This window comes from Doryrhamphus excisus, linkage group LG10, assembly GCF_037039965.1.
Source record: "Doryrhamphus excisus strain RoL-2023G ecotype Guam linkage group LG10, RoL_Dexc_Guam_v1.1, whole genome shotgun sequence".
NCBI classification, from domain to species: domain Eukaryota; kingdom Metazoa; phylum Chordata; class Actinopteri; order Syngnathiformes; family Syngnathidae; genus Doryrhamphus; species Doryrhamphus excisus.
Window position 1 is genome coordinate 20,796,561 of NC_136366.1, and position 16,748 is coordinate 20,813,308.

The 16,748-nt window shown below is 41.6% G+C and overlaps 1 protein-coding gene across 3 annotated transcripts in view; it reads left to right on the top strand.

The window, feature by feature from the left end:
• The window catches only part of epha5 (EPH receptor A5), a 68,958-nt gene that overhangs the window by 15,656 nt on the left and 36,554 nt on the right, over positions 1 to 16,748 (top strand). For 2 of the 3 annotated variants that reach the window (XM_078794307.1, XM_078794306.1), the window contains exon 3: positions 1,752 to 2,466. In XM_078794307.1, the coding sequence (XP_078650433.1) occupies positions 1,752 to 2,466 (715 nt within the window). Of the gene's footprint in view, positions 1 to 1,751; positions 2,467 to 16,416; positions 16,591 to 16,748 lie in introns of those variants that run through there. The other variant, XM_078794308.1, reaches the window with a different exon arrangement.

Sequence of the window (16,748 nt, forward strand, 5' to 3'; positions counted from 1 at the left end):
GGTCCAGTGCCGGATTACTCGATTAATCGCAACAACTAAATTCCAATTAATCAGATCAGAAAATAACTGTTAGTTGCCTGTTCTTCGATGCTGGCTAAACTGAGCTCTAATACCAACTGATTGACCAAAATCGGTCCATGTGCGCCGGCCACCGAAGCCACGCTCTACTGCCCAGCGCTAATTCACCAATCTAAGCCTTAATTAAAGATTTAATGGCAGGTTGTATCTCTAATTGTAGCTTGTTCCTTGTGGTGTTGTTAACGTCAAATGATATGTGATGAAATACTCGAGAGTCACAGCAAATTAGCCGACCTTTCACATCGGCATTCGAAGAATATTGTGGCTCTGCGGCGTTGTCACAGCGATGTCAGTGCATGTGTATGTGTGCGTGTACGTGTTAAGCTGCGGGAAGCTCGAGGAAGGCTGCGGGATCTGTGAGATCTAACCAGTAAGAGGCTTAATGTCTGCACAGGAACTGACTGCTCCAGTCTGGGACACACAGAAACACAAACATACACATACGTTTGGGAACTGAGGAACTGGAGCTCCGTTCCCATTGTCTTCCCAGGTAGAATGTAGGTCTACTGCGTGTAAATCGCTGGAAAAGTGGATGATTACGGCCTGAACAAAAGATGGGGAGGCAGTTGGAAGAAGACAGATGCAGAGAGACATGAAGGGGAGGGAGACAAAGACAAAGGCACAAGGTTGTGTACAGCAGCCACAGAAAGGATGATTAATATGGGCTATTAAGCTATAACACCAGATCATAGTCTGGTCCCTCTGGCCATATTACGCTGACATGATGAAGTACTTGTATTAGCCATGGGAGCGTGCTAGTGATGCAGATAATAGCCACATCCCGGGAGACCCGCAGAAGGAATTAATGCCGTTGTCTCATCATTTACATACAAACTGCATGAATGGAACGCGAGGCTATTTAACTTTTACGGTGTTGCTACACAATGCACACCGACGAGACAACTCCGCCCCCGTTCATGGTAAACACATATACTCGTATACTCGGTAACTCCCTCTACTGTGTTGCAGTAGAAAGAAAACCAAGTGGAAGAGATGAGGATTATTTTGCTATCCATATTGAGCTTCTCGCAGTTCTTTTTGTACTTTACTCTTGCCCGTTAAGCCCGGCGTCGGGCTTCATACCTCATTTTGATGAGATTTTCATGGTGCTTACACTCTTCACCTGCGTATAATATGAATGATGAATCCCCTCAGACTACTGTATGGAGGCTTTGAGGAGTGACTACTGATAAGCTGTGAGGGAAACTATTGAAAACTGCTGTACAGGTACCAACTTGACGTTTTTAGCTCAGCACACGCCGAGATGAATTTAAAATCAGTGGGGTTCCTCAGGGTTGTGGTCCTCTTTCAGTGCTTGCATTCATTCATTCAGGGTAAACCCTGGACTGGTGGCTAGCCAATCACTGGGCACATATATGTAGACAAACAACCATTCACACTCACATTTATACCTATGGACAATTTGGAGTCGCCGATTAACCTAGAATGTTTTTTGGGAGAACATGCAAACTCCACACAGAGATTGCCGAGGGTGGAATCGAACTGGGGTCTCCTAGCTGTGAGGCCTGTGTGCTAACCTCGCGGCCGCCATGTTAGTTTTTAATTTCCTAGTGATGGCTTTCCCAAAACTTTTTTTTAAAACTATTTTGATAAATAACCACAAACTACGCCATCTGACTTTTCGTTTTCACCCATTTTTGTCACCCCTCCAGTGGGAGGAAATCGGGGAAGTGGATGAAGACTATGCCCCCATCCACACTTACCAAGTGTGTCGGGTCATGGAGCAGAACCAGAACAACTGGCTTCACACCAACTGGATATTGACAGAGGGAGCCCAGCGAGTCTACATCGAGCTGAAGTTCACCCTGAGAGACTGCAACAGCCTTCCCGGGGGCGTGGGTACCTGTAAGGAGACCTTTAACATGTACTACTACGAGACAGACGGGGATGAAATGGAAGATGGAGAGATGAGAGACGGAGACGGGATCACGGTGGAGGAAGACAGAGCGATGAAGGAAAGCCGCTACATCAAAATCGACACCATAGCAGCCGACGAGAGCTTCACCGAGCTCGACCTCGGGGATCGGGTTATGAAGCTCAACACGGAAGTCCGTGATTTAGGCCCTTTGACTCGGAAGGGCTTCTACTTGGCTTTTCAGGATTTGGGAGCCTGCATCGCTTTGGTGTCGGTGCGGGTTTTCTACAAACGCTGTCCTTTTCTTGTGAAAAGCTTGGCCGAGTTCTCCGACACTATCCCGGGATCGGAGGCCTCGCAGCTGGTGGAGGTGGTGGGTCGCTGTGTCAACAACTCGCTGCCTTTATACGAGCCTCCCAGGATGCATTGCAGCACCGAGGGAGAATGGCTGGTGCCCATCGGGAAGTGTGTGTGCCAGCAAGGATTTGAGGAAATTGGTGGATCCTGTCAAGGTGAGCTTTTTTTTTTTTAATTTGTGACTGCTTTTTGTATTTTTTGATGTCTTTATTCATCTATAAGGGTTTTTTTTTGACTGAGTGCATGCATTTTTCCTCGGCTTAGCGGTGGGTTTTCCCCTGAGCCCTGCAGCACTTTGCTGCTCTCATACATTCGCCTTTCTGCTAAGCCTGGAGCCCAAACATTCCCACCTCCGACGTCAACTGACATTCCCTTGTGCGCCCTGTCCTCTCTTGTTTTCCCTAATGCGCTTTTTAACGACTACCGCTCTTTCTCATTTTAGCTCTACGGATTCTCTTTCTTTACTAACTTATCATGGACATTGTGAGCAGAATGTAAGCATTTCAAACCAGTCAGGAAAGCCCCACAGCAAAAAACAAAACAAAACCTTGTTTGGTTTCAAATGGAAATACAAAATATTTTGTTTTCATTCCTTCATTCATTGGTTGGTTCCTCGTTTTTAAGTTGCTTGAAAAGGTCAGACAGAGCTGTCTCTTCCCAGACAACCAATAATATGATATTTACACAAAAAGACACGCTATAAACCTTGCAATCCTTCCTAAGCACCACTCGTTGGCTCCAGTGGGTGCAACGTGATACGCTGATATGTGGGCTAAGCTGATCAAACTTGATCAAAATTACTTAAGATTTGTCAGATCAAAATCCGATCGCTGGGAAAAAACGTGACATTAGCGTCCGCTTATTATTTTTGGTCGCTGTGAAATTTACGGTTCATACCGTAATGCAGTTTTGTCAGAATTGTACAACATTATATTATCAAGTCGAGGTGTTTGTCTCCGAAATGGATTACGTAAGAGACGTTGGATTCTTCCATTACCAGTTCTGATTGGTAAATAGTGCATAATGTATTTCTATCAATTTTTAAGCCAAAATACGTTTAAATTAATTGGTTAGCGCCCAAATAAGGTTTACTTCATGAACCCCTTTTTTATTTGTCGTAATTTCCCATCCACCTTCATGCTTGTACTCCTGTCAACCCGTACTTTAGTAGTTGGCCATTTGAGTTGCTCAAGGACAAACAATATGAGCTGTGGAGCTCCGCTAGCCAAGTGACCTTCTGATTACCAGACAGCCAATCTACCCCCTGTGCCCCGCCGGCCCACTTTGTTGTTTCATTGTCCCCAAGCTATGAGGGGGAATGGGGTTGGCTGCGCACAAGGCGGCTTTATCAAGGACCATTTAGCATGTCTAGTTTTCCATCGTACAAGGCCTCTGGAAAGTCACAGTAAATCTCTCCCGCTTTCCTGAGTTCGCATTGATGGATTCATTGGTACAACCCCGATATGGACAGTAACCACTTCAAACTTTCATATTACTACCACATTTTGTTTGATGCCTGAAGGAAAAAAATTAGCCACGTATACATGGACCCAAATATTCCAATTCTATTTGGTTTATTTGCTTAAATGGAAAGAATTTAACCTTTGTATTCACCTCATTCCGAAAGAAATGTGCCAATCTGAATGAATATATAAATCAGATTCCCGGGGTGGAATATTCCTTTCCCCAATCCGATTGAGATATCTTGTTCTTCTTCGTCGTGTTTTTCTTCTTCTGTTGTTGATTGGCGGTTGGCAAGCAGCTTTCGTGTGCATTACCGCCATCTGTGGAACAGAATCTAAACACTTCTATATTTTATTCACAAGTCCAGTTTTATTAAAAAAGAAAATATACAGTAAACCTCGGATATATCGGACTCTGATATATCGGAAATTCGCTCACAACGGACAGATAAAAAAAGAACCGATTTTTCTGTAATGCATTTCCAATAAAAATTCATTGCATATATCGGATTTTTTATAACGGATTTCGCCTATTTCGGACAAAATCTCCAGTCCCGTTCCAATTTCCCTCGCATATATCGGATGGCCGCATCGTGTCCAGATTTAGGACAAATATAAAAGTGAGTGAGTGTCAATAATACTAGCACAGCAGTGAATGCGATCTTAACCTCACTATTGGAAATAACGTAGGCCTGACGGGCGTAACAGGGCCGAGCTTAATTAACAATTTGTTATGCTCAGAGTCCAATAAAGTTAAATTCTCATTACCTTACGTCTCTTTTCATTGCCCAGTCCAGGTACATTGGAAACATAGTCAAGGAAGTGCCTTTTTATAACGGATAAAATCCAATTTACGCATATAACGGATTTCGCTTATATCGGACAAAACCAGTGGGAACAATAGAATCCGATATATCCGAGGTTTACTGTATCTATATACGTAAAACATGTCTCGAGTTTAATTATAAAATATTAGCAAGATTGAATTTGATCTTTTCCTGTTTAAATTTATCCCGGGTGCGTTCTTTCAGCACATGCTCAGATATGACGTAACACGCAGATCCAGACGTTCTTCAGTTTTAAAAATGGAGGCGAGCAATCGGCACTGGACTGCTAAGGAAAGTTTGTTTTTGATCCAAACTAAATTCAAGACTGGACGAATGGAAAAACCGGCAATACAGAGTTATTCCAATATGTGAAAGAAAAACTATGGGAAGTTGGTATCATATGATGTTGATGTTTACGTTTTACTGGGCATGCCCCATTGACTATTCTGTTTGATTATAGCTGCGCATGTAGACAAGAGATTGGAATATTCCTTTCCATGTATACCATTGTTTTCGGAAAAGTCATTCGAAAAAATTCCATTCGGAAACATGTAAACTTGGCTATTGTGGTATATCGGAAATAAAATACAAAGTGACCATGCAGTCTGTTTGTCTTTAAAAATGAATTCCTTGCCTACGTGAGGCGATGCTCATTTCAGCGAGTTGCCGTGTTCTCTCCCCCCGCTAAGGAGACAAAGTTGTGTCACATGCTAATTATCACCGGTTGTTCAACATTAATTTCTGAATAAAAGACGTCTCACTGCTCACCAGTAAACACGGCTCACGTCGCCAGTGAAGCTAAACAAATAAACGTGACTCCTCTAGCAATTAATGAAGCCGCCGTGTTTTGCTTTTGCACCACAGAATGCAAATGAGGCTGTCACACCGCCAGCCTTTCAAAGGATCTAATGAGAGAGAAAGATGGAGATGAGAAAAGGCAATATTTTCTCCAATTTCGACTTCATATCCGTTTCAAATCTTAAGACAGCTTCACCGGTTATTTTACTTGAGAAGTGAAACATTTAGGCAGTTTTTTAGGGACCGTAATCCCTTGTTTATCACCATGATGAGTGAATTTGCACAAAGTAGCATTTTTTTAAATTCATAAATCAAATATTTTCGTAATTAGGGCACGGAAAACTTAATATTGTTTTAACATTATTAAAGCCCTCTAGACATGGAATAACACCCCTATAGTCACATTTACACTTGTATTATCTAATACAGTAAAGTCTTGTTATATCGATATCGGTTATAACGAATTACTGCTTATTACGATACTACTTTCATTTCCCGGCAAATTTCTAGTCTTTTATGATATAATTAGTTCCGTTAGTACGATACCCGGTTATTATGATAATCCGGTTACTACGATGCCCTTTTCATCTCCCGCCAGCCAATTTGGTCTGCTTATATCGATACAAAAGCAGCTTAAATCAATCTTTGCTTAAGGATTTCAATACCAAAAAAGAACACGGCGAACGGCTGCTTCCAGTCAACTTTATTTTTCACACTTCCACCACCAGAGTGCAGCACACACAGCGGAAAACACCCGTCCCTCGCGCCTACCCCTCCGGGTGGCAACACCTTCCCTATCGATAGTTCCGGGGTGAATTATGTCCCGGTAACCGGTAATCACTACAGCGTAAGTTTATTTTTATTTACTGTAGTACAAAATGTATTGTAGTACAAAAGCATGCTAGATTCGCAATCCGTGAACTCAAGGAGAAAATTACATGCCATATCAAAGATCCGCCCACTTTTAATGCAGTTCGGCGCAGGATCGGATATATGGATAGTCCGGTTATATCGATATTTTTTCCGACTCCCGAGAATATCGATATAACAAGACTTTACTGTATAGACATAATATAGACTCACACATGCTGGCATTGCGAGCGTTTCACTGCCACCTAGCGTTGACTACATCCTGGTAGTGGCCTGAAACGTTGCGAGTGGTGCTGTGAGTTGTGTCACAACCCTAACCCTAACCCAAGTACTTCTTTGAGCATTAGCTCCTACAATAACAGAGATAATGTAAATGGAACATTGTTGCCATTTTTTAGAGGGCTTTACAGTGGAAATAGGTGAATCCCATTACGCATATTGTTAGTTTCACATGAGGATTATGGATGATGGGCAAAAATTCCAAATAAAGTGCAGTTTTCCTGGAACTGGGAGGCTTCATATGTGGAATCGACTTGGTTGTTTTTAGGATCTTTGTGTCATCCAGCATTCGCTCCATTACATTAGCTTTTATTGCCGCTCTGCTCTGTGAAAATAATAAAATTGCACGTTATTGCCCGTTCAGGCTATTCAGGCCTTGTTTTTTAAGCACGCACGCCTCGCTGAGTGGGAATTGTTGCAGGTCAGAGTGCAACACAATGTGAGAAAATGCACACCGCCTCGCCGAGCATGATTTAACGTCTTTGTAAATGTGGGACAGAACTGCTCGTGGGCAGCTCATCCTCACCTCTTTTGTCTTCCTGCGGTTTTATTACCGCACCTCATTGGAGCACCGCTATTTCCCTGTCTCATTTTTATCTTTACTTCACTCCCTCCAATCTTTTCCACGCTTGCACGTCTTTTCTTTTCCGTCCCACTTTCTCTCGGTTTATCTCCATGTCGCTGTCAGTCATTTATTGTGTCCCAGTCCCCGGCTCGCCATCCCCCTCCCGCCTTTTCTTTCATAAAAGCTCCGACGTTAGCACTTCAGCGGCTTAGACACAAGGACCCCTCCTCTCGTTGAGTCCCAACATTATGTTTCTATTTGGGAAAAACAATTGGTTAAATTGGTGTAAGTGCTTTCCACGGGGAGCATCTACGCGGCAGATGAGAATACACGATTGGAAAGCAATGCATTGTCCCCTTTTCAAATGAGATTATTCTGGTTTATCTAGCAATATTGGTCATTGGTCATGTAATATTTACAAGGAATGTTACTGTGTACAGTAGGACAAAGAAAGAAAGTCATATTAAGGCAAAAAAAATTGCCTAAATTTGAAAAATGACAAGAAAAAGTTGTAATATGAGATAAAAAAAAAACAAAGAATAATGTTGGGAAAATTAGGTTGGGAAAAAGTTATAATATTACAATAATAAAATCAAAATATTCCGACAATAAAGTCATAATAGTACCAGGAAAGAAATACTACAAAAATAAAGTTTAAATATTTGTAAAAATTTAAAAAGTGTACCACGAGAAAAAAAAGTTCATACTAATCATATGCTTTGTTACCAATAACACAAAGTTGCGATACAGGCTGTTTTTTTTTTCTTTAAATATAAAAAAAAATATCTGCATGTCCAAATAAAACATATAAAGCCCCCAGCATCCTTTTTTTTTAGTTTTTTTTTTTTAATTTTTAGGAACAACTGAGGGCATCATAAAAGTGTCCCTGGCTCAGCGTCACATCATCTCTCACTGGCATAGCACTCAAACACTGGTGACACTCAACGACTATCCAAAATTCAGTGCCTCTAAGCGTCAAAACAAGGCAAAAAGAAGTCGAGCAGGTATAAAACGTTAGCATATGAAGCATGTTTTGATGTTACATCGTGGTTTGAGGTGGCAGCTAAGGATACCGTGTTTGCTTTTGTGAGATGTATAGATGTTGGCACAACTTTAGCCGGGATAATTGGCGAGAGCCTGCAGCTCTGTCAGCACAGCGAGCCTGCTGAGCGAGACAAGAGCGGGTGGGGGTGGGGTGTTACTCTGCGTTTACAATAATGAATGACTGCATACAATGGAAGATGGATGGACGGAAAGAAGAAATGAATGAGGGAAAAAGTGGCACTGAAGTGAGGCAAAAATGAGGTATAGTTCCTCTCGCCTAATTCCGACTTTTTTAATTACGACTTTCGCATGTAGGATGAACTTGGATTAAGTGTATGCATTTAAGTATTCATTCATTCATTCATTTTCTACCGCTTATCCTCACGAGGATCATGGGGGTGCTGGAGCCTATCCCAGCTGTCTTCGGGCGAGAGGTGGGGTACACCCTGGACTGGTGGCCAGCCAATCACAGGGCACATATAGACAAACAACCATTCACACTCACATTCATACCTTTTTGGTATGAATTTGGAGTCGCCAATTCACCTAGCATGTTTTTGGAATGTGGGAGGAAGCCAGAGTACCCAAACTCCACACAGAGATGGTCGAGGGTGGAATTGAACTTGGGTCTCCTAGCTGTGAGGCCTGTGCGCTAACCGCTGTTGTGATAATTTTGACAGTCGCTATGCTATGCTATGCTATGCTATGCTATGCTATGCTATGCTATGCTATGCTATGCTATGCTAGGCTAGGCTATGCTATGCTACGGTGTTGTGTGCTATGCTATGCTATTTTTGTGACAAAAAAATTAAACAGATTTGTAATTAACATAACTTTATTATTGTTATGCTATGCTATGCTATGCTATGCTACGGTGTTGTGTGCTATGCTATGCTATTTTTGTGACAAAAAAATTAAACAGATTTGTAATTAACATAACTTTATTATTGCTATGCTATGCTATGCTATGCTATGCTATGCTATGCTATGCTATGCTATGCTACTCGCCAACTCTAGTTTCCGCCCACATTCCAATAACATGCATGCAAGGTCATTGGATACTCTAAATTGTCCATGGGTGTGATTGGCTGGCAACCAGTCCATTGTGTACCCCGCCTCTCGCCCAAAGTCAACTGGGATAGGCTCCTGCATACCATAATACAATACCATAATTCACTAGTGAGGACGAGCGTCATGGAAGATGGATGGATATGTAAATCCTCGTCCTAAAAGACAAAGAGAGGGCAGATGGATGAAGAGTGAGATAGAGATGACGTGGGTAGAGCTTGCAGATAGAATTTGCCTTCCCAAACTCAAGCAGTGAATTTGGGATGTCGTGAGTAAAACGCAGGAGTAAATTGAATTTTGGGGAGCTGTGAAAAATTGATAATGGAAGAACGTCTTAGTGTTTGTAGAGAAACGAGCTTTCTGTTTTTTTTTTATCTCCCCCTTTTGCCGCATTGCAAGGAAAATAGGACGCCTTGTCTGCTTTGCCATCTTTATAAACGTGTCTTGTCGTTTTTATTTTTATTTTTCACTATTAAAATAAACATGATCGTGAATGAAATCAAGAAATTTGGGGTTGAATAATTGAGTACTGCACTACATATGTCATAACATGGCTTAAAAGTTTAAAATCAGTGATAACGTCTTTGATATAACGGCGGAACAGAGCTAGGTTGTTAAATAAATGACACCATGCACAAAAGAAGGTTGATAATTGGCTGAGAGAAGCGTTTGACTTGAGGGCTTTGGGGATAATACAAGGTAATCTCGTATGATCCTGTATATAATAAAGGTTAGATTTCCTCATTTGTGGAGGAAAAGTCATTTGCAGTGAATGCATAAGAGCAGAAGGAAACATACGCCCTTAAAAGGAAAGCTGAAGAAACGTTATGCTGGAATCATGGAAGAGTACTGACGGGATGAGAGTTGAATGCGATGTTGGGAATAAAGGTGGAATCCTGAGATTTTGACAGCTTTGTGGTGTTGAGTTTCCAGGCAAGCTGACAAAAGATAAAAAGCCGGAAGGTATACGTATAATGGCCGATGAAATTGAGCAAGAAGAAGTTGGGGGAGGGAGCGCATAAGCAAGCGGGGAAGATGAAACGGGATGACAATGGATAAGGAATACAAATGAAAAGCAGGAAGACAGTCGGTGTCATTAATTAAAAGAAATTCCTGGAATGCTAAACTGCCGTGGAGAATTTTCCGTCTATTAATGTCGTCAAAGTGTGTCACAGGGACGACTGCGTGTCCCTTTGCGATACTTTGCTCCGGAGGCGGGGCTCCCTTGGTGTTTTTCTGTGTTTGCCGGCTTGTCAAACGTCACTGCAGCATATGTCAAACTCCATCTTGTCACGGCGATGCTGCCGCAGCTATCAGGCACTGTCTCTCTGCCATTGGAACTGTGGGAAGCCTTCCGCCGGCTCCCTCTTGGGAATCCCGGGATGGCCGGTGAGTGGTGTGGCGTTTGTGTGACAAGGCTATTCCAGTCACACACCAATACAAACATAAGCATCTGCTGCATCTCTTATTGCAGCATGATAAGCCATATGTGTTTTTGGTTACTCCAGCTTGGGTTGCATTATTTATCCGTCCCATGCAAAGGAGAGAGATATTGTGTTTTATTTGTGGTGGACTGATTTCTCTGTGTGTCCCAATGGCAGTACAAAATTTCAAAAAAAAAAAAATTCCAACAAAAAAAAAATTCCAAAATTCATTCATTCATTCACATTCTACCGCTTATCCTCATGAGGGTTGTGGCGGGCGCTGGAGCCTATCCCAGCTGTCTTCGGGCGAGAGGCGGGGTACACCCTGGACTGGTCGCCAGCCAATCACAGGGCACATATAGACAAACAACCATTCACACTCATGAATATGAGTATGAATATAGCTTGTATCATTATTAGAGCCCTCTACATTTGAAATAACACCCCTATAGTCACTTTAATACTGATATTACCCACATATAGACAAACAACCATTCACACTCACATTCATACCTATGGACAATTTGGAGTGGCTAATTAACCTAGCATGTTTTTGGAATGTGGGAGGAAACCGGAGTACCCGGAGAAAACTCACGCATACACCAGGGAGAGCATGCAAACTCCACATGGAGATGGCCGAGTGTGGAATTGAACTCGGGTCACCTAGCTGTGAGCCCTGCGCGCTAACCCCTCGGTCCCTCGTGCTGCCTTTTTCTAAAATATGTTCATAAATAAACTATTCTGTGATTCAATACGGCCTACAAGTAAAATTTTGGATTTGGGACACTATAGACAGATTTCCGCCGTCATTATGTGTATGCATGTGGGGGGGTGCTTCATCTGTTTGTAGAATGCCCACAAATGACGAACAGCTCAGTTTCTGTCTCCTTTCCTAATTAGCATTGTTCGCCCTGCGTTGATGAGGTGTTCAAGCGTATAAGTATTTCTGAGTGTTTGGTTTGCTTTTTTAAAAATTGCAGCTGCAAAATAAGCCACCACGGGGCCGAAGAAGGTGAGAAAGACACTAAATCCAAGAACTGTTTGTTTCAGTGGGATATATATATACGTATATATATATATATATATATATATATATATATATATATATGTCTTCAGTACCCAACCATCCATTCTATTCTTATGCCTCTATTTTCATTCTTTTCCCTCTCATCCTAAGATTGATATTTTGTGTCAGTCATGAAAGATGAAAGATGAAAAATCACTTTCCCTTTCACTAATGTCCCCATTGAGTAAAACCCTTAGGAGTGAGCTGAAACAAAAATGGACGTTCCTTCATGTAGCACTAACACAAGCATGCGGTGAATGATAGCACCCAAATCCGTGAGTGGCGGCAGGAAGCCTTTTCCATCATCTCCTCAAATATGAATTGACTCAATTTGCTGCAAAAAGAGCCGCCATTCGTCATTTAAGAGCCCGCTCAATTGGAAAGCGAGCGGCTGCTTTCGGCGCCTTCTTTTCTCCCGTCTTCCGCCCCTGCCTCGCTCCATCACGACTTCATCTAAACATGTGATGCTGTCATGACAACTAAAGTGCTTCCTGAGTGCTTGTTGGGTAAACCAACTTCCCCAGTTGTGCTTCCTCTCGTTTGCCCTCCCCTCTGCTGGCATTCACACACACAATCATTGAGTCCCAACCGAGTCCAACACAAAAGCCACCATTTGGCCAAATCCTGATGCAAATATGACAGCATTGTTAAAGGAATGACAATCCGTTCCGTCCACAAAATGCACATCTCCAACGGCGAGTGATACACACATTCCGTTAGTTGGTGAAATATTGATAAAATGCCTCATTCAGCAGAGCGAGCGTCTCTCCATGAAAGCCTGTTGTCTCCAGTGGCCCAGCAAGTGGCTCGTCAGAGTCTTTTTGTGTCGGATGCATTTAGGTCAGCCTCCCAAATTAAACCCTTTACACAACTATTCTCATTTTACAGAACAAACACACTGTTGATATGTTCCCCAACCCCCCCCCCCCCCAGCACCACCTCTGCGTACACAGGGGACGACTACTCTACCATCTGATGCATTGATGCATGCCACCGTGCACACAATAAGGATGTAGAATTGAACATTCATTTTCAATAGGGAAGAAATGTCTCAGAAATATATTGGAATTATGGAAAATTTAAGAATTTTTGATAGTCTAAATTTAAGTTTGGGCACCCCTGACAATTTCCATCATTCAATTCTGAATAAATAAAAATAATTTTAATATATCAAATATTTTCACAAGGTGTGAAATATGCATCAAATCAAACTTAAAATGATTCAAGAACCGAAGATCGAACCAGCAACCATCATGTCACCTGAACTCTGTCACCCTATAGAATAAACGGAATGTAATTATTTTTCACCAATAGGGGGCACCATTCATTTTTGCTTTTAGCAAACTAAAAAAGGCAGAATATTGATTACAGTCGGATCGATAATTGAACCAGAAACCACTCTGGTTCGGAAACAACCCCTCTGTAGAAGATCGTACAATACAAATTTTTTATACCCCGCATGAGTCCAACTCGTTGTAGCATATCTTTATTCCAAAACATTAGCATGTTAGCATGCTTTCAAAATGCCAGAACAAATTGATAAAGTCCAATCTTCCCCTGTTTTGCTCCAAAAAAACACAAAAGTGGTTTAAGTTCAAAAGCTATTTTGACCTTTTTTGTGCTTGAGGACTGATTGTTGGATGACAGGCGGCCATTGTTCAGCCCGACAGGAAAGCACCCTTTGACTCTATTGTGTAATACTGCATTATCATCTGTCACTGTTTGTGTTCACACACTGTTATACACAAATACGAGCACAACGACACGGAATGTATACAAATAGTGAATGAACAATAATACACACAGCAATGGAATCCTCAGCGCACAGACAAACATACAAATACGCTCACGTTTTCCGTGTTTGTGTTTCTTCGTCCAGTCGCTCGCTGTGGGACAAATACAGGAAGAGGATATTTACGGTGTTTCCTCATCTGGTTTATTGGTTCACAATCATATCTGTTAACAACACAAGCATTGTATTAGGGTTCCTTCGACCCGATATTATGTCCAAGTTGACTTTTGAGTCAATCCTGCAACTTCATTCAACATGTGGTAATGATCTCACAACAGGTCCAATATAATCCCTAACATGGGCCACTGTTGCAGCCATAACCCACGCCTAGCTAAAACTCAACTTTGAACTCAACTTCCTGTCCCCGTCCCCGTCCCCCGCCCACTCTAGCATCAGAACACATTTACAGCAACACAAACACAAGTCTTATGTATGTCTTCAATGGCATATTTTCTCTTATGTCTCCTATATTGTCTCCAAAGCTGACTATAGGGGTGTTATTTTATGTCTTGAGGTCTCTCAAACCGTATTTAGAAGGTTGTCAACGGGTTTTCTATTCTCCAACTATGAAAATGAATTCCCTTGTTTGGAGAATCTTACAATAGTATACAATACACAATGTTTAGCCTACACAATATATGTACAGTATATCATGATACAGTAAAGTCTGGTTATATCGATATCGGTTAAAACGAATTACTACTTATTACGATACTATTTTCATTTCCCGGCAAATTTCTAGTCTTTTATGATATAATTAGCTCCGTTAGTACGATACCCGGTTATTATGATAATCCGGTTACTACGATGCCCTTTTCATCTCCCGCCAGCCAATTTGGTCTGCTTATATCGATACAAAAGCAGCTTAAATCAATCTTTGCTTAAGGATTTCAATACCAAAAAAGAACACGGCGAACGGCTGCTTCCAGTCAACTTTATTTTTCACACTTCCACCACCAGAGTGCAGCACACACAGCGGAAAACACCCGTCCCTCGCGCCTACCCCTCCGGGTGGCAACACCTTCCCTATCGATAGTTCCGGGGTGAATTATGTTCCGGGGTGAATTATGTCCCGGTAACCGGTAATCACTACAGCGTAAGTTTATTTTCATTTACTGTAGTACAAAATGTATTGTAGTACAAAAGCATGCTAGATACGCAATCCATGAACTCAAGGAGAAAATTACATGCCATATCAAAGATCCGCCCACTTTTAATGCAGTTCGGCGCAGTATCGGATATATGGATAGTCCGGTTATATCGGTATTTTTTCCGACTCCCGAGAATATCGATATAACGAGACTTTACTGTATTTGGCCGATGGTACAATGCTACACACAAGTTTTGCTAATGAAGTAACAGAAACACAAGTTTTATGTATGTCTTAAATGGCGTGTTCTCTCTTATGGCTCCTATATTGGGTAATATGACTGCAAAGCTGACTATAGGGGTGTTATTTTATGTCTTGAGGTCTCTCAAACCGTATTTAGAAGGTTGTCAACGAGTAATGTTTAGCCTACACGATATACTAGAGTATATCATGATATTTAGCCGATGGTACGATGCTATACACAAGTTTTGCAAATGAAGTAACAGATTTTTTTCCCATTTTTAATACCATCCTTGACTTTATCCTCCTCCTTCCACTCTCCTCCGAAGACAGCTCGCCTTATAAACCAACATATTTAAAGTGATGTCCTCAAGTAAAGAGGATGCTCGTTAAGGGCTATCATAGGACACCACCGGATCCTTAATTGCTTGGGATTCCAGTGTGTGTGATGCATATTAATTGTGCATTAAGCACACACACACACAAATGGCGCATTAGCGTGTATTGCATATTAATTACCTATTAGCCTTTGTTCTGTGCATTAAGAGCTGTGTGCCATCAAAAAGACAGCTTGGCCAAGGGCAGCACACACACACTCACACACACACACACACACACACACACACACACACACACACACACTGGCTGCATTGACAATGAGGAATGAGGCATTTCAGTCCAGCCATGACCATAAATAATCTCACCACAGAAAGCGTGTTTGTTCGGGTGTAAAACTCTTTAAAACTATAAGCAATTAGGTACCAATGATTGAAAGTCCGAGTGTCCTTGAATGTGCCATTCACTGTAAAGCTATAATTGAGTTAACTAAAACCAACAGTGGCTTTTTAAGACTAAATAGTGATGCATCATGTCATCGTTATGACTGACATGTATATGTGCGTGATGCATTCAAGGCACGTGGAAAAGAGCAGCACTTAATGATAATGAATGCCTTCACATCAGTAACGTTGGTTGCTATGAACTGTAATTGACTTTTTATTTACCACCTCCATTATTCTCCAGTCATTTGCAACTTGCCTGGGAATACGTTTTCACTGTATTACTTTAATTGAATCAGACTTGAGTTAAACACTTGAGTTGGAGAGAACACTAGCTCTCCATTGGGTTGCTTTTCTTTCATCATCATAAACTTCCATCACCATGAGGTCCTCTCAGTTTTACTTTGTAGTAAAACGACAATAACAAGTAATGTTCCGTGTTCTCAGGAGGATTTAAAAAGATTATGTACCTAAAATTGGTAGTCAACTGACATTACGGGATTTAGCATGTCCAATTAATTTGATTATGAAAGTAATTTAGTGAACATACACCAAATAACTTCTATGTAATAGATGGATAGATACTCTTTGAATACTCTATAAATATCCATAGTTAGAGCATAGACTACCTTATTAAAATATTCTACCTATGATTTTTAATATTACAACCCTCTAGACTTATTATAGCACCCCTACAGTCACTTTTACACTTATATTACCCAATACAGTAGATAAAATCTGAGAAAATAAGCCATTTCAGACCTAAAGAAGACTTGTGTGTTTCAATGGATTTCTTACAGATATGTGAGCAGACGACTTGGCACCCCAAACCATGACTGACTGTGGGAACCTTAGAGTGGACCTCAAGCAAAGTGGATTCTGTGCCTTACCTCTCCTGCTCCAGACTCTGGTACCTTGATTTCCAAAGTGATGGTGATGGTTTGGGGTGCCATTCATCTGCTGGTCGTGGTCCACTGTCTGAGGTCCAAGGTCAGTGCAACCGTCTACCAGGAGCTCCTGACCAACTTTATGGTATAGTCCGTTTTCCGACAGGACTTGGCACAAAACTACCAGTACCCGGTTTAAGGACCATGGTATCCCTGTCTTTTGTCCTTTGGCCAGCAAACTCGCC